The sequence below is a fragment of the Enoplosus armatus genome, chromosome 6 (assembly GCF_043641665.1).
Source record: "Enoplosus armatus isolate fEnoArm2 chromosome 6, fEnoArm2.hap1, whole genome shotgun sequence".
Lineage (NCBI taxonomy): Eukaryota > Metazoa > Chordata > Actinopteri > Centrarchiformes > Enoplosidae > Enoplosus > Enoplosus armatus.
In genome coordinates, this window is record NC_092185.1 from 16,418,813 (window position 1) to 16,440,186 (window position 21,374).

General features: G+C 40.4%; 1 protein-coding gene across 2 annotated transcripts; it reads right to left on the reverse strand.

Moving 5' to 3' along the window:
* Nucleotides 1-689: 689 nt before the first annotated feature.
* Nucleotides 690-20,657, reverse strand: ptdss2 (phosphatidylserine synthase 2). 2 transcript variants are annotated; one of them, XM_070907290.1, is made up of 12 exons: nucleotides 20,378-20,657; nucleotides 15,755-15,856; nucleotides 13,098-13,180; nucleotides 10,817-10,884; nucleotides 9,923-10,057; nucleotides 8,034-8,084; nucleotides 7,573-7,686; nucleotides 6,163-6,281; nucleotides 5,817-5,931; nucleotides 5,133-5,278; nucleotides 3,814-3,999; nucleotides 690-1,060 (listed from the first exon to the last, which is right to left on the reverse strand). In XM_070907290.1, exons 1-12 carry the CDS (start codon nucleotides 20,608-20,610, stop codon nucleotides 907-909), a joined length of 1,506 nt encoding a protein of 501 aa, XP_070763391.1. In that variant the 5' UTR covers nucleotides 20,611-20,657; the 3' UTR covers nucleotides 690-906. The 2 variants fall into 2 exon arrangements, with proteins under 2 accessions (XP_070763391.1, XP_070763390.1); XM_070907289.1 differs by having other exon boundaries at nucleotides 9,923-10,097; nucleotides 10,809-10,884.
* Nucleotides 20,658-21,374: the final 717 nt, after the last annotated feature.

A 21,374-nucleotide genomic window follows, 5' to 3' on the forward strand; every position in this document is an offset into this window, starting at 1 on the left:
AGAACGGCTTTGGCCAGTTTCTCCTCTCTGCTTCAGCCTGAGGGAGGATGCCCAGCCGTTACAAGGACCTCGATGGCTCAGTGCCTCCAGGAATGATAACCCTGAACTGTGAATGAAAAGCTGATATCGTCTCCAACATGTAAAGGATGCATCAAGAGCCTGGGACCAAACCTAAGAAAAGAGTACTCTAAATGGACTAAAAGAAGTGTCACTTTAACCGAATGTAACAGAAATGTGTCATCATTAAACATTATCATCCATTTTAACTGCTGCTTGGCAATATTCTGGCCAAAATCCCAGGTTGATACTGAACATCAGTTACCTACAGAAACCCGTCACTGCTCCAAATACTCTCTCCTTTTTCTCATCTGCACTGATGCGACTGCACAACACAGAGCGAAGCATATTTACAGTGCCGGACATGTTCCTTGTCTTCTAAGACAAAGTGCAGCTGAGAAAATGGAAACTGCTGTTGATTGTTGGTCAAGAGTCTATCTATGTCCCTGGTCACTTGTATCCCTCCTTCCACTGCTATACCTCTCTTTGATTCTGCTTCAACTTCCAAAGTAATGTATAAATAACACAAATACGTTATCTTGCCCTGTGTATAATTCCCCAAATAATTCTTAAAAAATAGAATGAGGTAAATCCCTGTAGTAAGACAATAACTAGACAATGCAACGAATGAAAATTGCCCCTTCCACCCTTCCCTTGCCTCTGCTGAATGACTACTTGGTTCACATAGGCACAAAAAACGTCTACACAGCACGTACATGTGTCCATCTGTTTGCCTCTACATGTCTCTTTGTGTCACAATCCTGCTTCATTCTTCTCATTCTTCCTATCAAACCTTGTCCTTTCCCCTTCAGCTGTTGACCGACTGTTTCCGACTGCGCCCTCCCCCCCTCAGGACTTCCTCAGCCGCAGCGTCTCGGAGCTGCCGTTCAGTTTACTCCGCCCGGATGGGGTGGCTGTGCTGCCGTTGCCCAGAGGACGGTCGCGGTCCGTGTGGACTTCATGTTTGCGTTGATGGGTCTCTTTGTAACGGAGTGTGATGTCACTGTGAGGAGATCGAGGCAAAGTAGACACACTATTAATAAAAAGTAAGCCTCAGGAACAGCTCCTCCCAGCTACGTGTTTTCTCAGAGGACATCTTTAAACTCTTTAAACGCTTTCTGAAAAAAATGAAACATGTTCCTGAGGTTTTCTGTCCATTTCTGAGCTAAATTACTTTCCCCCGTCTGTTGTATGGGCTACCAACATTTTTAAACCTCACCACAACAGAGACAAAAATGTAACACTTTACGTTATCCCCCCCATTTAGTATTTAGAAACACTGTATAAACATGTCATAAATGGTTGTTAACACACTACAACATAGTTGAGTCTATTAATGAATTCCTCGAGGGTCTAAGGATAGAGGGTGTCATATGTTGTACAGATTGTAAAGCCCCCACAGGCTAATTTGTGATTTGTGATATTGGGCTATATAGATAAAATTGACTTGACTTGTCTCCTGTGGGCACCCATAAGAGGAGGAGGGTGTAAAAATAGTTGACAAACACTGTACAATAATAAATACAAAAATTATATCTGCTTACAACTACATTATAGTGTGTCATAAACAATTTATTAAATGTTTATATAGTGCTTATAAAAGCTAAATTGGCGGGTCAAAGTAAAGTGTTACAGATAAAACAACGATAATAAAGTTAATGTGATAAAGTTTACGTGAAGCTGTGAAAGGACTCCTGGGAGATTGCTGACAAAATAGTCATCGTTATCTTTGTTAAAATTAGGAATATGGATAGTGGTTTTTCGAAAGACACCTTGTATCAGAAAACCCATTGTGTCAGTTAGGCTAGTAACAGAAGCTACTGTATATTGAAGCAGGACTTTGGCTCAGACTGTATCTACATCACCTAAACTCTCTTGAATTTAAAGTATCCGCAGATGAGGAAGCTGTTTTCAGTGTTTCAGTCTGTTCCTTTGTTGAAATAACCCATGAGCCTCGTCATTATACAAGAACCATCTTATTTGTTGAAACAGTGCTCCGATACTGCTGATAATTTTACTTTAGCTTAAGGTAATGATAAACTACCTTGCTTTCTCTCTCAACTATGAATTATAGCTCTTTTACACAGGAAATGTTCCATTTCCACCATGATGTGCAGCATCATCAATCAGTGAGACTGACAACGGAGGGATTATCATTAATGCTCCTGATGAGAATTTCCAGCAGACTTAATGGTAGAGCACCAAAACTCTTTTTTATGTCTGTGGGGGTGAAACTTCCCAACAATACTCACCTTGGTCTGCTGATGCTAATGCAGTGTATTAGATGAGGGAGAGGACATGACACACCTGAACCTGTACAACTGGGTCAAATAGTATTTGCAGATAATTGTAATTATAACAGCCGTCTCTGTTTGTTTTAAGCTGCTCGGAGTGGCAGACGAGTTGGGTTTGTAGCAGCAGCTTAGACCAGTGAGACAGTTGAGTATATTATATACAGTATGTATACGCATTCTTCCAAAAAAACATAATGATGGTCAAAATGCTTATCTTTTGGGGCAAAGCTAACCTTTTTATAACCAAAGAAAGCTAAAACAAACCATTCAAACTATTTGCAAATACAGTTTGACCCAGGTCTATAAAATGGCATGCTTCAGTGTCCTTGATGCACTGTACTGTATGACTGGAGGAGGTGCACTATGAGAAGTGGTGGAGCTGATCTGATTGGCTCTCATCAGATGGGGCATGCTGACTGGCACATAGTGTGTGTGATGTGTGCAAACAGATCTGCTGGGTTTCATTCAATGAGCCCTCCTGTCTATCACGTCCACAGCGTCAGCACAAGCTGGCGGTCCTGTGTGTTACTTAACTGCCTGCCACTGAGAATAAAAATGATGTGAAGGGAAGTGCTAAAGATGAAGATGATAAAATTCACCACAGCAAAAAACTAAAAAGTGCCATGCGGGAGAAGGATCCATGTGGAGTAATATCTGTGTTGTCTAGAGGTTCCCAAAGATCTTCAGAATATGATTGTGGATCCAAACAGTGATGTATTAGAGAGGAAATAAAAAAAATACTGCTGATAGGAGGGAGTGGATGGGGCAAAGCACCTCTCTCCTATACCTACCTCACTGGACATGGACATTACTGCTGAGCATGAGCAGAAAGGAGTTGGGAAGGAGGGAGGGAGAAAGGGAGGGTGGACGGGGGAGGCAGGGAGGGGGAGAAAATAGACAAGAAGCTTAACATGCTGGGGCATGGCTACACTTAGGAACACTACTCAACAGAAGGTGAATCAAACCAAAAATAACCTAAAATATATCGCTGCATGAGGTCATGATGACAAAGAAAATCGAATACAGGGCCTATTGATAAAAAGTCTCATTGGATGGGATCCCACGCACATAAAACCTGCTACCTGCCTGTAAAACAGCTGCAGACCAGCTGAACATACTCTTCTTGTATTTGAATCTTTAGTGTGATACTTTGATTTTTAGCTCAATCACCTCTTCTCCTCTTTTGTCTGCCCTCCTCTTCATTTCCCCAATCAAAGAACAAACACGCTTGTTTTTTATCTGCTGACTAAATCATCCAAAAACTAAATCTGGACTATTAAATTTCCCTTTTCATAATCAATTTTTTCATCAAAGGATTTTTTAATTCAAAATAAATTTATTTACCCAAATGTGCACAGGGTTTTATAATTTCTTTTCGGCCTCCATGTCCTATGTCTTTAAAGTGCCTACCTACCTTCACTAGCCCCATTCACCCCGCCCAGTAACACACTCCACTTCTTACCGGATGAAGAACCGCCACAGGGTCCAGGTAAAGATGAGGAGGATTCCTAGAAACCAGCACTGCATGATGAAGAAGGGGATGGGCAGCATGATAGTGTTGGGGTCATACTTGACCACAATGAGGAACTCAGTCACTGTGATCGCTGCCACCAGCCACGCCTGCTGGCCAAGCTTCTTGTGGAACTTCCTGATGGGAAAATCAGACAAAAGGTGTTGTTATGGAAAAGTAATGTAGAGGATGTTTTACTGTTTATAGGTGTGCAATACCAAAATACACATTATATCATAATAGTGCTCAATATCAGCTGCATTAAAAGCTTTCCACACAATATTCTACAAAAATAAAATAACTAATCTGTAAGTTGCCTGAAAGCAGCAGCACAGTTGAGCCAGCACATGACATACAGCTGATTGGTGATGTCCGTACCCCCAGTCACCCTCCATTGCTGACTGAAACCAAGTCTCTATGCTACAGTAAGTTGCATTGGACTGTTTTTGTTGGATTCTGTAACGAATAATGCCACAGATGGAGTGCAAGTTTATGTGACAACAGGAAACTTTCCACAATCGTTTGGCCTGCAAAAAAGGGCAATGCAATAGTGTTTGCATATTTGTCAGACAAACAGAAATGCTTGCTTTCTGTAGGTGGATGTGATAAGAAGCTTACACTATCAGTCAGGTAAATACATTCAGTCCCTGAACAGCTCTGAGGGTTTGCCAACAACAACCTCACATGCAGCACATACTGGTTCTGCATAGTAGTAATGGTCTTTGGTGATTTCTCTCGTAGCGCTGAACTGAAAATATTTTTAGTTTTAATGGAGTTTTAATGGCCTACAGAGATAACCAGCACAGACTGAACATCCATATACACTAATTGTCAGCGAAAATGACACTTTTAATACATATTATATGCAGTCTTAGAACATGTTTTTAACCAAATCCATTTCTTTGCTTAAAATAACGGTTTCATTTATCCTTCACAGATTAATTCATCCCCTCACTGTAGCGTTACTGATTCCTCATTTATTTCTACTCGGGAATGTAGCATCACCATCATTTCTGAAATTTAGGAAAGTCAGAAGCAAACTTAACTTTAAATATCGCAACAACTTAACTTTAAACTCAAACTTAACTTTAAATATCGCAACAAAGAAGGCTTGAACAACAGCTATAGCAACAAGGCCAACAGTTTTCTAATGTAACAACAGTCTCTGTTATGAATCAGTGTTCCAGACGCTGTATGGGTTCACTCACTCTACTTGTACATGTGATCAACCTATTAACCCCACCAGCCAACTTCATGTTGCGGCTACTCACGGGTCATCCATGAAGTCGTAGATTTCCCTCATGGCTACGCCTCCCACGTTGACAAAAAAGACCAGGCGGAGCAGCACCAGGTAGTGTTCAGGAGGCATCCACAAGACAAACTTCAGGTAGAAGGTGTTCAGCTCCGCCAGGAGAAACTAAAGTAAAGGAGGAGATAAAATAACACATACTCATTTCGGAGCACTGAGAAAAGAATCATTTGAAGATAACAGAACAGAACGTCACTTATGCAGAAATCATGTGCGTTTATCTACATTTGTGGGTGGTGGCTCATCATGTTTTGATCTCTTAATAAAAATTAATGTTATTAAAGTGAGAAAATGATTACTACTGACATAGGTTAATCAACTGATTACTTTTCCAAACAGTAATTGATTATTTACAGTAAAATGTTAGAAAAGGCAGAATCCAAAAGCAAAGCACAAGGCGATGCCTATTATATAACCAACAATCAAAAATGTAATCACATTACAATGATGAGAAATAAAGAAAAACAAGAAATTATCTTGATTTTCATTTATTAATTTCCTATCAATAAATTGAAAAGTTGAAAAGCTATACTTTAGACTTAGATACATTTATTAAGCTTTCAGAAGTAATGGCAGTGAGGCAAAAACGGAGAATAAAAAAGGGATAACCCCTTCTCCTGTCAATAAAAAACAGGCTATTTCTTACCATGAAGATGATACCTAACACAGCAAGCCAGCGGCGAACTGTTGAAGCAGGCTTCCACTCAAACTTCACCCAACTGTACGGTGTGAACTGGAATGCTATACGCTTTATCTTCCCCCTGGGAGGGACACAGCAGAGACACAGTTAGAAATACATACATTTCTAACATAGCACTATTTCTACTTCTGTAATTAAAGAGGGAAATTAAAGTTAGATATAAAGTTAAAGAAATATATTTTAAAAATAATAATTTAATAATAAAAAAGAGCTCTGATAGTGGCTACATCACATTTTTTGCTTTAGACAGACAGTTTAGTCAGTGTTTAGTGCGGCGAGTGGTCAGCCGTACTTGTATGTAGGAATGTTCCACAGGCCCTGCCACTGGTAGGGCTTCATAGACAACCAGGCCAGGGTCTTCATGCCACAGTAGATCCCCAGACCGTTACACACCAGCACATCCATGATCCACTAGAGATAAACATAACAATTTTATCAGAAGGGTAAAAAAAAGAAAAGGAAAAGTAACGCTCCCACACAACCTTGACCCGCCTACACAAGACTTTTAGATTAGACCTTTTATTAGGACTGTGGGTGTGTACAGATTGTGCTGGACTGACATCTCTCTGACTCTCCTATTAGTGTTGTTGCAACCTTAACATTCTTTTGAGACTATGGAGTTCGGTTTGGACTACCGGGCCTAGTTTTTACATACGAGTACCATAACCTTTTGTTTTATTTTGTATTTAAGGATATGTATAGTAGATATTTAAATTCTATTATGTATAAACTCGTACTGTAATACATATTTATTGTAAATAAGCAGTTGTTTCTGTAACGACTTAAATAACCGCCCTTACTTCCTATTAACGCGGTCTGCTTAATATATTTTTACAGTTTATCCTCAGAGTATACCCTCTCTAATTATTCTACTGTGTTGCCTTACTGCTTTTTAATAGTGTTGATTTTCCCTGAAATCACTTGTGTTGCTTAGACCGCCTAGTTTCCCACCGGCATAATATAAGGTTCTTATCATACAAACAAATGACCACTTAATTGCTATCATAAATCTCAATAGCAAGAATGAATCAGCTTTAATACTGCAGCTGGCACCAGGTACCAGGATATTACAAAACCTCAACTCTTCATGTAAGACACCACTCCACAGTGTACTCTCACCAGGCGCTGCACTGCAGAGCTCAGTGCAGTGACCTTTGAGGAATCTGGCCTGCTGGACAGCTCGTAAAAAAAACAAGACTGAGTTGCACCTGCTTATGAGAACAAACTGCAGGTTAGCTATGATCATCACAGTGTGAGCCCCATTTTTTTATTTGCTTCTACAGTTACACTACATTTAGTATATTCTGTTCAACTGCAAGTCATGTCTGTTTTCACAATGACTCACAAGAATCTCCATCTAATGTGGACACATTTGAACAAACACACCTGGAGTCACATTGACTCCATTGATGGTGTTTGCTCACTACAGCATATTCATATACCTGCCAAATTATATTTAGTTATTTCAGTTCTTTAGTCGAGTACACTGTTAGAACACAGGTGTTGCTGATCCTGGTATCTCAATTTCTAACTTTGAAAATGCACCACAGCGACGTGCAGACCAGTGTTAATTAGCAAACACGTTGGTACTTCACACACAAACATTATTATTAGTATGAAACGTCATTATTTTATGAAGTCCATTTGTCACCTGTTTTCTGAGATAAGCGGAGAAGAGCAGTTACAGTATATTTGTACGTACATGGTCCCACCAGCACTCTGAGAAGTTAGGTAACTGGTGCTCCAGGCTGTATTCCAGGAACTCAAACATGACACTGATTATCATACACATCCACCAATCCCGAATCATCAGAGTCTGAGGAAGAAAAGAGAGTAAAAGGGGAGGATGAGTAGGAGGAGGAGAATGGTGTGGAGTGGGAAGAGGTCAGCAAGATTATAGAAAGAAACGTAACATTTTTCATAGCTGCAAATGCAACACAGCATTCTGGTGCTGTCAATCTGTTTCATAAGACAGCAGGTTGAAGACAATGGTTGTCAGTCTATTACAGAAAAGGCTATGACAATTATTTTGTTTAGATTGGGCAGTTGAAATGATGACTGTTCTTTAAACCATCACTGGACAATAACAATACAGTTGAAGCCATTCAATTAGTGCACACAGTTGTAGAGTGTCCAGTCATGTTCAGCCTACTCCATACCTACCTTGATATACCATCCCAGGAAGTGAGCTGGAACAAAGCCATCCATCTTGTCCTGTAGCAACAAAACAACATGTTAATTTAACAAGAAGTTCCTTTCACAAAAAATGTTAAACTGCTGGTTATCATGTCAAATTAAGTCCAAACACACCATCGGCATATAATATGTAGCTCATTTTCACACTTACATCATCAAAACTTTAGCTTTGAAAAGGACCTTAGTTCAATTGCATGTGACTTCAAATGCTGGAAGTAAAAACATGACATAATATTTTATTTTCTCTGATGTGACTCAGTGTTAGAAGCCTAAAAGATATCCATAACAAACTCTTAATCTTGATAATCAAGTCATCGTTTTAGTCATTTTTCAAGCAAAAATACCAAACCAATTCCCTTGTTTCAGCTTCTCAAATTTTCAACTTCTCAGATTTGATGCGTTTTTTATGATAATTTTGGATTTTGGTTTCCTTTTTGTTGACCTGTCGGCTGTTTTTGATAATTAATTAGTCTATTACAAAAGTCTGGCTACTGTTTGCTAGGTTCTTTTAATAAGTTGTAAAATATTTTTCCTCACAGGAGATCTAGGTTGTTATGCTACTAAATGTTCTATATAGCGATCTCAGCACTGGAGGATTCAATCTGTGAATCCTCACGTTCTGTTGTTGTTTGTTCTGCTATTGCACATAAAAAAATAAACCCTTTCTTATGAAAAAAAACACAGATGTGTCTCAGAAATTCGCCCAATCTAAATAGTATATTTTAATCTTGTCGGTTAAGAGTTGATGATCGGTGAACGAAGGTCGGCTATCGGTCAGAAAAACATTTCAAAGTCAGCATCCCTTATACATAGGGCTGTGAGGAATTATAGACCTTTTTTCACTATTTTCTAACATTTCATAGACCAAACGATTAATTGAGAAAATACTCTGCAGATTAATCAATAATGAAAATAATCATTAGTTGCACCCCTACTCTTAACAACTATGCTCTATGTTCTAATAAAATACCACATCTAGTTCATATCAGTTCCAACCAGAAATGAGCACAGTGAGTACTGTGTTACTAAACAGTACAAAACTTGGCTGGGCATCATAAAGCACAGAAATAAAACACATCCAAAACCAGTTCTCTACAGTGTTTGTTTAACAGCATAGTTCAACCACATAGCATTTGCATTCAGTTCTTCCTGGCTAGCAATGTCGTACATGTTTTCCACCTGTTTTACTTTTATATCTGGTCAGAATTTGACCTTTTTAAAAGGTTATTCAGATAGATTGGCTGTAATTTAGTCAAAGATGTGGTGGTTTGACCCACTCTGAGAGACTGAAATCAGGCCAACAGTAGAGATGGGGTCTGGGTCATGGTGGCTGCCTCCCCGGGGGGGCCTGGTTCTACTGACGGGCTATAATCTGCACCAGACACAAGCCTCTGGAGTCAGTCAGCACACAGCCACACTAACTGTGTGTTTGTGTGTGAGAGGGTACTCAAAGGTGAAAAAGACAGGGAGGGAGAACTCAAATGGAGAATGAGAGTGTGAATGGATGAGGGAAAGAAACAGAGAAAGAGAGGAGCCTATTAATTTCACAATGCAGAAGGCTGTGTACAGACTCCTTTTGGCTGCCACACTGTTTGAGATCTGGGTCATTTCCGTATGAATTATAATTGAGGGCAAAGAGTACCACAATATAAATAAGAGGTCAAGTCAGAAATTTCACTTCTTGGAAGGTTACTTACCAGGCAGTTTTCAATAATGTGAGCATGAATTGAACCACATATTCAAAATATTTTTTGACATGGCTGTTGCTACCATGACACTGAGGCACACAACCTTGCATAACCGAAAAAAAACAGGTGCATGGGTGACACAAAATAAAATAAAATAAATAGTCTCACCCAGATGTTGTGGAAGGGGTCAGTGGTGTTGCCTGGGTCGTACATGAGGCAGTTTCCTCCATAGTCGCGCTCAGGGAGGGCTACCCCAAGCTTGGGGTCAATGTACTTCATAAACTGTCGTCCATCATGCACCGTCTGGATAACGAGGTAAAGAAGTAAAGTAAAGAAATCAGCGCTTATTCTCCCTGAAAAGGAGCTTTTATGGAGACACGGAGCCATATAAAATTAATTTGACTTTCCACCACTGATTATTATTAAAAACTGACACATCCAGAATATGGAAATGCTTTCAAAAGCCTCTCTTTTTTTGGTTGCAATGAATTGTACATTTTTTGGCACAACATTACAGTTTTTAAATGGAGGCTTTCACCAAGCTATACTTTTAATTTCTTTTGCATGGGTAAAGAAGGTAGGTGGCTTAAGTATTCAACATTTTCAACAGGGTCCAGGCCTGATTAAGATACAGCTTGCCAGCTGTAAATATTGCTTTTTTACAGGGTCTGGCTCAGTGATAGACATTTTAATTAAACTGGGAGAGCGCAAAGAGGCTTCCAAGGTTCAAGATGTAGGAGGATCACAGCAGAAAAAAAGTTAGAGATTGGAGCAGAATTCAAACAAAATCCTATATTTTGGCCAGTGTTTAAGCCTGGCTTTAAGATGCCTTAATGTACTCCACCACATGGTTTGTTGTCATAGAAGGAGTTCTGCTGCCTTGTTCTTGGGCTGGCGACTGCACCACCAAAATGGTCCACTTAAAACACCCGAGAAAGCATGCAGTGTAATTGACATACTTTATGTGTGCATGCGATTGCTATATGGATTTCCCTTTGGCAATGAATGTTTTAATATGAGTCTTTCAGCCAATCAAGGCGTCAGTATCATCAGCACACCAACCTGGAACAGGATGAAGATGAGGAACAGTTCGTAGACGACAGTGACACAAAGCCAGAACCGCCAGTAAGCTACAGAGAGAGAGAGAGAAAGTGATGGTGAGAGTTGTAGCAACAAGTTATATCAGAGTGCCTAGAAAACATGTTGGATGACATCTGGGAGATAAAGTAGCTGTCGCTTCTTTGTTGTTTAAAGGGTTGAAGATGGTCCAAATAGAATCTGAGTGATGCTTTTGTGGTGAGCACCAGTATGTCTCCCTCAGTCACACAGACCTTGAGACAATCTCAACTACAACATTTCTATACCACTTCCTTCAGTTACAGGCATTTTTCATTCAACACTCCATAAAGGATTTTAATGCTAGGTTATGTCATGTTAAGGTGTATGTTCCTGCCCTGATTCTGACATTTAGTCTTTTCAGTGATGCTCTTAATATCCACACCAACATACATTGAATACATGGCTGACGTGTCTTTTGGTGAAAGACATTTATACAAAACAAAACTAGACACCATGAGCTGCTAGGGGTGCGGGTATTAGTGCCAAATCAAATCAATTCTAAGATCAATTGTAAAATGTGGTCATCTTTATATTGCAATCATAGTGTGTTTTTTCTATTACTAAGTATACAGTGAAATTCAGTAACAAGTACTACAGTCAGATGGTTTGCAAAAGATAATCTGGTTTCCATTAAAGTCGATTTTTTTAAAGTCACATGGCAGGACTAATAGTGGCTGTGGTAAAAGCCTAAAGCTATTGTAGCAGCACCTTGTTATAAATGCCCCAAAAAGGGATTAAATTTAACTGTTACTGTTGTTGTAATTTCTTTTTGTTGATGTGTATGAGCTCCGTTTACTGGGAAGGAAGATGATCCACAGAGAGTTGCAGGTTGTAAATCTGAAAGTCCCACTGGGTCTTTTCCCAGGATATAAACCTGTGGAGTTGCAGCTGAACTGCAATAAGGTGAACAACGACTGAACCTACTTGGCCTGCTCAACGGGTCAGGGAGTATGACACAGTCACTCAATTCACACATACACAAACAAAACCCCCTTGTCTTTCAATCCACAAAAAGAGTGGGCAAGAAGGCACAAGTAATGCAACAACAGCAGTCTAAATTCTTGCCCGGCCACTTAACGCCTTCAACAACCGACAACATTCAGTGCGTGTCTCTATGTGACCTCCACACCCTGTTATTTTCCTTCCTTCCTTTCCCTCTGGAGTTAGTGGGAAACAGAGAGACGAGATGAGTCTTCTGCATGAATAACCTGGTTAAAAATCGAAATAGCAAATACTTTGAAGAACTGCATTGTTGTAGCAGATTTTAAAGACGATTTTAAAAAGAAGGTACACAGTGTCACAGCCACACTATATCACCACCTATACCTACAGTCTGATGAAACCTTTAAATACATAGCTGATCCTCTTATCAAAAGCAAGTAACAATAAGCTTAAACTCCTGAGTAATGAAAAAGTACAGAGGCACCGCACCAACGATGCAGACTCGTATTAACTTTTAACACAGAAATGTGACAATATAAGCACGCAATTTCACAATCTCACCTTTAACACCATTTGGCGTGAAGCCACACTGCCACAGCAACATGGGAGATGTTCACCCAATATGGACTTTTTTTGTTGGTGTTTCATTCGTTCTCTAAGGGATCTGATTTGACCTAACCCATGCCAGGAAAACACCCCACCTCCTTTCAAATTACTCAGATGTCTCCTTTATTTTGACAACTACATTTAGCTGTCCGCTGTGTGTATTGATTCCCAGCACTCAGAGGATCTTTATTTCATATTAGAAGCCAACATGAGATTCTCAGATGTTGCTATTGATGGAATTAGTGGTAACTGCTCTCAGGTACTCTTACCTCTCTACAGAGGAAAGGAATGATGACATAATCAATGCGCCATTAAAAAGTCAGACTCAACACCTGGGCTTCTCCGGATAATAGCATGCTATATGAACAGCGCAACGTTCCTGACGAGTACTGTAATGGAAGATATATTTTCAATATCACAGCCAAGTCAACAAGTGCACTTATTTATGCTTAGGAGGCTGTTCATGGATACATTTTAAGCTTTTCACTTCTATCACTTGGACATATTCTACGATTCAGAGAGGAATAAAACAGCTCTGCAAAAGCTTGACCTACTCAAATTTCTTCTGGGGTTGCTGTGACTAAGATACATGGCATGAAAAAGATCTAAATGTTGCCACAAAACTGGGAAAAGAAGGTTTAGAAAACATAGTTTGTAATGAATGTGCTATTCTTACCTGGATGTGGTCTGGTGAAGGGTCCATCTTTGGCTTGTGTCACACCAAAACAAAGAAACACCAGGATGCTTGCCACAATCCCCCTACAGGACCACAATTGGAAACAAAGAAAAATGCAATTTAAGTTGATGTTATATTATCTATATTATCTATTTGAAATCATCAAACTCCATAAGTCTTCGCCTTGTAATCAGAAGAAATGTATCATTTAAAGAATTTCGGCCAGTACAAAGCTATCAAGAGATATGTGTGGTAGCGGCTCACCATCTTCCCCATGTAGGCTGATCACTCACTCGCTCCTATGTTGGCATGCTGCTCAGAATGCCATCAAAGCATGAGGATTTAATAATAATGGAGATTTAGGAAAATAAAATTCAGTTCATGGAGCCGAATTCTTGCTTTCACCTTTCTTTGCAAAGTGTCAATTTGTTGCTGGGGCAGCTGATAACAGCACAGCCCAGAAAAGACGCCCAACTGTCTGTTCAAAATGGATTTATTTCAATTAATCGATTGACTACTTCAGCATACAACCAGGATTCGTCTATATATACAAAAAACTCATTTTCTTCTGTGAACTGAAAACAATTCCAAGTTGTTCAAAGACATCTGTGATGTTAGTGGTTTAAACATAGATACAAAGAGCAGGAAGGTGAAAGCAATGGGGAATAATTTGATATAACATGAATCTGGAGGCCTGTCTCAGCAGCTGACAATGGACAATTACTCCTTATACAAGTGTGTACCGTGTTTACTAAGAGATAAGGCCAATCTGAACCTGCTACTGTCAGGTTGTGCTGCCTTTAGTCGCTGCTGTGTTGAGTTCTGAAAACCAGGAGACCAGACAAGGACGCTGCTCTGAACTTGGACAGGGGAGGCTTGTACTTGCAAACAAGTGTGGGAGCATGAGTGTGTGTGATTGAGTGATTGATTGAGTGTGTGTAGGTGGGAAAGTGAGTGTGTCAAAGTGTGGGTATATGTGTGTGTGAAGTGAGAGTAACCGATTAGCCCAAATGACAATGTTTCAAAATGAGTGTGAGAGGATGAGTGGATCCAACAGTCAGTGTGTGAATGAGCACATGAGCAAGATTCAGACTGTGTGTGTGAGTGAACTCCTCTGCCAGGAAGAAGCTCTAGGGTCTTTATCCCGACGAGCCGGACTGCGCTGACTGCAGTAAATCCTGTTAAGAACTGTCCCACAATCCCTCACTAACACCAACACACACACACAAACACAACCTACTATCCCTCACTCTCTCTGTCACAAACACACCCTCACACAAGCTTTGAGCCTGGCCTGCCTTGTATCATATCTTGTATCTTATCATAAAATGCACTTTCAGTTCACATGAGCAATTAAACAAAGCAGGAGTTGGTAGAACAGAGGGGAGCTCAGAGCTCAGACAGCTGTCGTCAGACAAGTGTGCATTAACTCAACAGGTCATCTCCTGACCAACATGATGAAGTCGAGTCAGCCCAGTTCTAAAATGTGTAACTAAAAATGTTGGTGTATGTTCAAATGTGCATGAGGTGTTATCAATACCACCTTCAAAGGGGAGCTGGGAGCGCTTCACATTTGAAAACAGGAGCTTAGTGTAACATGCTAAAATAAAACTAGGAACAAACTGATGTCATTTTATAGTGCTTTACCTCAGAGGGATGTTAGACCATTATAACATCCAGGCACACCTGCATTTACAACAGCTGAGTTTCTGACTGAAATCAATTAACTTTAATCAGTGGATTTACTTTGGTAAACTTTTGACACACATCTAATTTTATAATTAAATTATCCTTCTGGCTAACACTAGCACATTTACAGTGGTGTTGATCAATGAGCATTGTCCCCTAAATAAATACATATAATATATAATAATATAAAAATAAAACCCGCAGAATTAGAAGCAACTCCAGTAGAGCTTTCCTCATCATATAAATTCTGTCACAAACGAAACTAGCCACAACCAACAGCAGCAGTCAGCGCATTGATATATATAAATAAAATCCACCAAAAGATCCTGAATGACCTGGTATTAGTGCCCTTTCTTTCGTGGTCATCAGGGTTTTATTTTTTCTGTGAAACGCTACATGTGGCCTTGAAAGAGGGCCAGCTGGGCTCAAGGTGAACGCTATTGGAGAAGGTGCACAAAAGGTGTTGAAGGTGAGATAGGAACTGGGTGCTTATAGGCTGGTTTTGTTATGTGACCTAGTCATCCGACATTGTGACATGACCCACAAAAGATTGACAAACACACACTATTGCCTTTTTTTTTCTTAACTTCCACACACAAAGAGGCAAATAATTTGTAATCTGCTGGCTCCTCAGTAAAACATGTCATCGGACTAACAGAGCACTACATGAAGACATAATGGTGGTCAAAGTCTGGTTATAAAAGGTGCAGGGATACAAATCAAAATCTGAATCCAGCATGACTCAACGTTCAAAGGCCACTATTAGAATAACCACTGAAATTATTAGTGATGCTGATTACTGACAAAACAAGTTTTCTTTCAAGATAAACTGCTGCCAAAATTATTATTTCCGTCCAATCACAAAGGCCCCAGTGCATCAAGTGTAATATTGTTTTGGGCTGCCCGCTGGGCCCTGCAGGGTTTTAGCTTTGACCATGCCAAGGAAGTGACGAGTGCAGCCTACTGACCTCTTAGTGTTGTAGGCCGTGTCCTGGGGGGTCTCTTCCAACAGCGTGACATAGACCAGAGCACAGGTCAGAATGAACAGCACGGTCACAGTATGGGCCCGCCTGCAGAGAAAGAGGGAGAGAAGGGACAGACTATTAATAGGGCTATTAACAACATTTGTGAAGAGAAAATTCAATAAAAGCCACTAGAAGAAAGAAAAAAAATCAGCTGATGAAATCTAACGCCACCAAAGGAGAACATTTAGCAATATTAATGCACTGTAATTTGTGTTGAGAACACATTGGTGGTTACTAAACAAAGTGTCTTAACAAAGCTTTTAGACATCCTGAGCTTATCTGTCTCTAATAATCAGAAGTAAATATATTGAAGGGAGTGAAGATGAGCTGAAACAGATTCCTGCTGGGAAACTGGGTTACTTCAGTTGAAAACAGTTACAAAAAGGGTGTGCAGCAAACAAAACAAAAAGTACACCATGAGGTATGGATTTTGAGTCAGTTTAACATTTTATGTCACTTGAAAGGAGAATTAGAAGTCAGAAATAGCTTCTGTATCAGTTTTCTGGTGACCAGCATGACTGTGGTTGGTGAAAATCTTCAAGGTGTATCTTGCCTGTTAAACTAATAACACTTGTTATTAACATTTGTATACTTGGTAGACAAGTTGAACTTGGGTTTGAAGGCCATGACTTTGGCTATAGGCTCATATCTCACAAGGCTATCCATAGCCATTGTTGTGCGACAGTTACACACTATCGTGGTTCAGATATACATCCATGCTATCTGTGGGATTTATCTCAACTCAAGGGGCAAAGTTTTATCTATCCACTCACTAATATGAGTCACAAGAACATACAGTATGCAATGGACAACCACAACAACTCTCAATTAGACAGAGGGAAAATTATTAAGCACATGACAAGGACAAAATTGCATAAATAATTTATAGGGAGAGAGAGTCTGAGAGTCTGTTTAAGTTTAATCCTACTATATACTTGGGATGCTCAGATTGATCAGAAGGCCATTGGAATCAGCAAATACTTATTATTATTCGGGATGTCCCAAGAGCAATCCACAGGATCGGGATCAGGGCCGTTCAAAGCAATTTTAAACGCTTGACCTATTGCCGATCCTGCGTTTGTTTGCTCAGGGTACCCCAGCTGTCAAAAACACTCCATTGAGCTCAGTTAAAACACTGACACCAAACTGCATTGTGAGCAGGTGACCTGCAAGTGAACTGTGACGCTCACTGTGAAGTTAATAAACAGCAGCCAGCAGTTTCAATGAACCCAATGATAAGGCAATGTGCACCAATGAGTATTGCAAGCAGTGCCGCTTCAGGTAAAGAAGCTGTTGCTGAACTTCAGTGTCATGGTCCACTATACAGCATCTGCTGAGCACCAAACAACAGACAAAGTTATGTTAAGTTACCGAGTGGCTGCTAACCACAGGTGAGCATCTAGCAAGTTAAGACTAAAGCCCAAATGACACTGTTTTGTGAGGCCCATTAAGTTTTGATATTTGAGAGTTAACAAAATCTAATAAGGCTGTATGGGCCAATAGTCTTTTATAACATAAACAAAGAATTTGAGTGATGACCCTTCCTTTAATATGATATTTTTAAAAAGTGTACAATACATGTTATGACCTAGACATTTTACAGTTGCAAAATAAACTTGTCGGTGTCAGCAATGTATAACCATGAAACCATGTCCATGAGCATGCTGACGGACATTTGCCTGACACAGCTACTCTCCAGAGATAGACAATGCAGTCATGGAGTTGTTTCAGAATAAACACACTTTCCATGTTTACTGCGATTAAGGAAAATGTCACCCGGTGTGGCTCTTTAATAGTTTTGGGACAGCAAACGAGGTCAATGGCACAGAGGCATTAGCTATATCAGTCTGTAGCTACACAGACAGTGATCTCTTCAGGGGACTTAAATGAAAAGATAAAACAACACCTGCCTTATCATTTACGAGTACTAAAGCAATGGTTTAAAAAAGCTTATTTTGTATTGAAGCCACTGCTGTCATCCGTCAAACTAAAGAATGTCACCCCCTCTGCCAGCCCTTCAGCTCAGAGTCTGAGTCATGGAGACGACACGCCAGGTGTCATTAGCATTTTCTCCCTGTTCCACCTTCTTATCCAACCTGTTTGGCAGGAGACAGCTTCTTCCTTGCCTGACAACCACACAACACCACCGGGAGTGCAAAGACGCAGCGGAAACACCAGCCTGATGGAATTGAGAGGCAAGCTAAGCTTAGAAGAAAGTTTACCACTAAGATCGAGGCTGAGCATCCAGATAAAACAAGCTGGTTGAGTACAGCCCAATGACCATTCAGAGCGCAGCCTAATGCTGTCCTGAGGCTGACTGTGGGTTTAAAATAGGCTTGACAAATACAGTTTGTGACTTTACTGGGCTAAAAAAATCTGACTTTATCAAATACAACATGCTTAATTGTCAGTCTCATGTGTGTGGCCACAGCAGCCTCTGGTTTCCATTATTCCAATTTGTTAAAAATCACAGGTTTACTGGCCTTGTGATACTTAAATAACATTAAATCCTGTTATGAGCTCAGTTTTCTTTCAAGTGGCGTTACTACCCTAACTTACGAGTTCTTCTCTTAAAATACATTTAAAAATAAAACTTTTCCAGGACATTGTCAGTAGTCAAATCATTCTCAGAAGTCTCTTAGAGATTGTGGGCAGCAATGCTATTTAGGGAAAAATCAAAGTGGTGTGCCAGCACAAAATGTTGCTTCATCAGGCTGAGTTCTATATATGGTCTATCCAAGCTATTCCTCTTTTCTCAGAAAAAAAACACTTCCCCAACTCCAATATGTACTAATAAGGCAGGTTGCATACTACAAAGTTACGTCCTTAACAACCAGAGGAAGCTGCCACCATCAACAAACAGCTCTTTGCTATATAACACTTGGGAGAGTCCCACAACACAGCCAAAGCACCTCCCTACTGACTCCATGATCAGAAACACACCAGAGGCAACCAACATTTTCACTGCCGCTTCCCCTATTTCAATGCTGGTGTGTGGTTTTGCTTAACATACAATTTCTTCACTGTTACCACGAATCCATCATGGTTTAATTTGAGGTAATAGTTGCCATAAGTGCATTTCTGAAAACGATGAACTGCTGAATGTAAATTTTTGATGACTTATGACAAGAAGCACTAAGACGCAACACATTTTCAGTGACATGATAACAGGAGTGCCAACCAACCACTGTGAGGCCAAATTCCTTTACAGCAGTCACATAAATCACAGGCAGTGTTAGCTGGTAATTTTGTGACTAAACTGAGGTAGCCACAGTCAAGATCAGTATAATGTTTTAATACTATGCCTTCGTATTGCATCTTGTTATATGGCTAAACACTTGATGTCTGTCTGTTTATTAGGTACAATGAGCTAAAGTAGAGGCAGTCTAATACAACACCCCTGCATTAAACCCTACCTTCATGAGGATTATAGTGTTTAGTATGTATTGAAACGGTTTTATAAAAGTGTTTGTTCGACTTTATGGTCATTTTGGAGGCTGTAGTGCTGTTGAATTATACTCCAAAAATTAAGCAGTGTTTCTAGTATTTAGTCTCCCCTAATTGATATAAATGGGATGGTCATATTAGAAACCCCTCTACATACTGCAAGATGCTGGTCTACTTAATAACTTGAATACACAAAAGTATCTAAGTATCTCAGCTCCTGTTAATGCCTCCAGTCTAAGAATAACAGGAAACTTGGACATCAAGACTGTAAAACAGTAATGAGAAATTCTCATTAAGGTTTTTCTTTGGGAGTACCAGCCTCCTCTGTTACCAAAGATATTGGATAGCTTAGCAGTTTCTTACTGCCCCTTGCTTTAAAGACAAAGCAGAGATGAGACACACTTACACAGGCTTAAATATTCCTGGAGTGACAGGTTGAAGGGCCATGGTAGCTATACATTAAAGACACTTTTCCAGACCAGCCTCATGCCCTCACATTACAACACCTGCATCATGCACATGTCAAAACGCTCTGCCTGTGTGAGCGAGCATTTGTGTCAGACAGTGCATACAGAAATCACTCCTCCAGTTTACCGCATGGACAGACAATCTGTCTTGACTTCAAGTCTGTCACGGCTCTCTTTCTGCTGAAGGTGCAGGCTGGTATATTAGCTACTGGCTTGCCAAGAACAAGCTCTGAGCTAGGATGTGCAATGTAAGCACCCATGACAGCCTGGGAAACATTGGCAGAACACCTTTAAAACCGACACCTTGTCAAGTAAGCCTTGGTGATTCCTTACCATCATTTTGCGTTTGAACAATTTCGCCGAAACACATTTCAGCTTGACCTCAGACTTAACACTTAAATCACTGTATATTCAAAGATTTGAAACAAGGTCACTGTGTTTGTTGTGATCACAGACGTCACTTGGGCCTGTCTTTCAGTTCACCTTGAAACCTATAACACACCCCATTTTCACCAAACACGTCTTTTACTGTAGGAACTGTGAATTAGAAGAATTATCATGCAGTGACTGATCAAAACAACACCATCACTTCGGATGCTGCAGCGTTCAGTACTTGACATTTGTATTGTTGACATTGTCAGAACGCACTCACCAGAAAAAGGTGTTGGTCCCGTCGTCATAGACTTCGCACTCCGTGTTTCTCCGGTGCAGGCTTTCCCTGGAGGTCTGCTTCATCACACTGGCTTTGATCTGTGCGCTCTGATCGGAACTGCCCGGCTCGACCGATCCGTTCTTTACCTGCTCGGCAGCGGATGCGGCTGTGGCGCACTTTCCGGTAGCGTTGATCGCGGCCCCGCTGCTTTTCTTCGACTCGGGCTTGGTCATGGCTTTACCGACCAACCGCCCTCTGTGCTTTAAGCTGATCCTGTGAGATTCGGTTTATCCCTGGGCTCTGCTCCCGTGTAACGTTACTGTCATCCGCGTCAGCCCCACCCAAGTGACTGTCAGCATCCTGGGGTGGCCGTAGGAAATGAAGGTTACTAAGGCGATACGAGGGAGGGAAGAATAACCTGAAAATCACGTCCTGCAGTTGTTTTAGCTTCTGACTCCTGAGCACCACCCAGTACGGCAGAGTACAGTACAGACATGTAATTATATGAGATCTGTAGCTATAACTTCTTCCCTGACACCGCTTACTTATATCAGAGCATTTCTACAAAAAGAGAGAGTGTCATGTGTCAGCAATGGCGACCACTTTCTGACATGTAAGAGTATTTAATTGATGGCTATCAGGTGGTAAACAAATCTCAGTAGCTGCACTGCGACGAGTCCTTGATGTCAGACAGCTTGGCTAACTGCGTTAGCTATTTGTAGCAGTCTATTTTTTGACTATTTGACCTTGCTAACAAAGCCAAGTTAACTGACAAGCTTGTTAACAATTAACCGACGTAAAACCATCAGTACCCGACACTGTGTTTTCCCTTTTATGTGTTAGAAATTGTCTTTACGTTGGCTATTCTGGATGGTGTTTCTGTTAAATTAAGCTAACATTACTTACCAGTTGAATTTATGAGATTACTGACTGGAGTACGGATGAGTTGAGGAGCCGCTAACGCTACATCAGTACAAACGCTTAAAATCCGTTTTGT

Bases quoted from the DNA above. Each gene is read 5' to 3' on its own strand.
- ptdss2 (XM_070907289.1), bottom strand. From the start codon at position 20,610: ATGACCAAGCCCGAGTCGAAGAAAAGCAGCGGGGCCGCGATCAACGCT. The intron at 13,181-15,754 runs GTCAGTAGGCTG...GTGGTCCTGTAG, and splicing joins ACGGCCTACAACACTAAGAG to GGGGATTGTGGCAAGCATCC. The intron at 8,085-9,922 runs GTGAGACTATTT...TTGTTGCTACAG, and splicing joins ACCCCTTCCACAACATCTGG to GACAAGATGGATGGCTTTGT.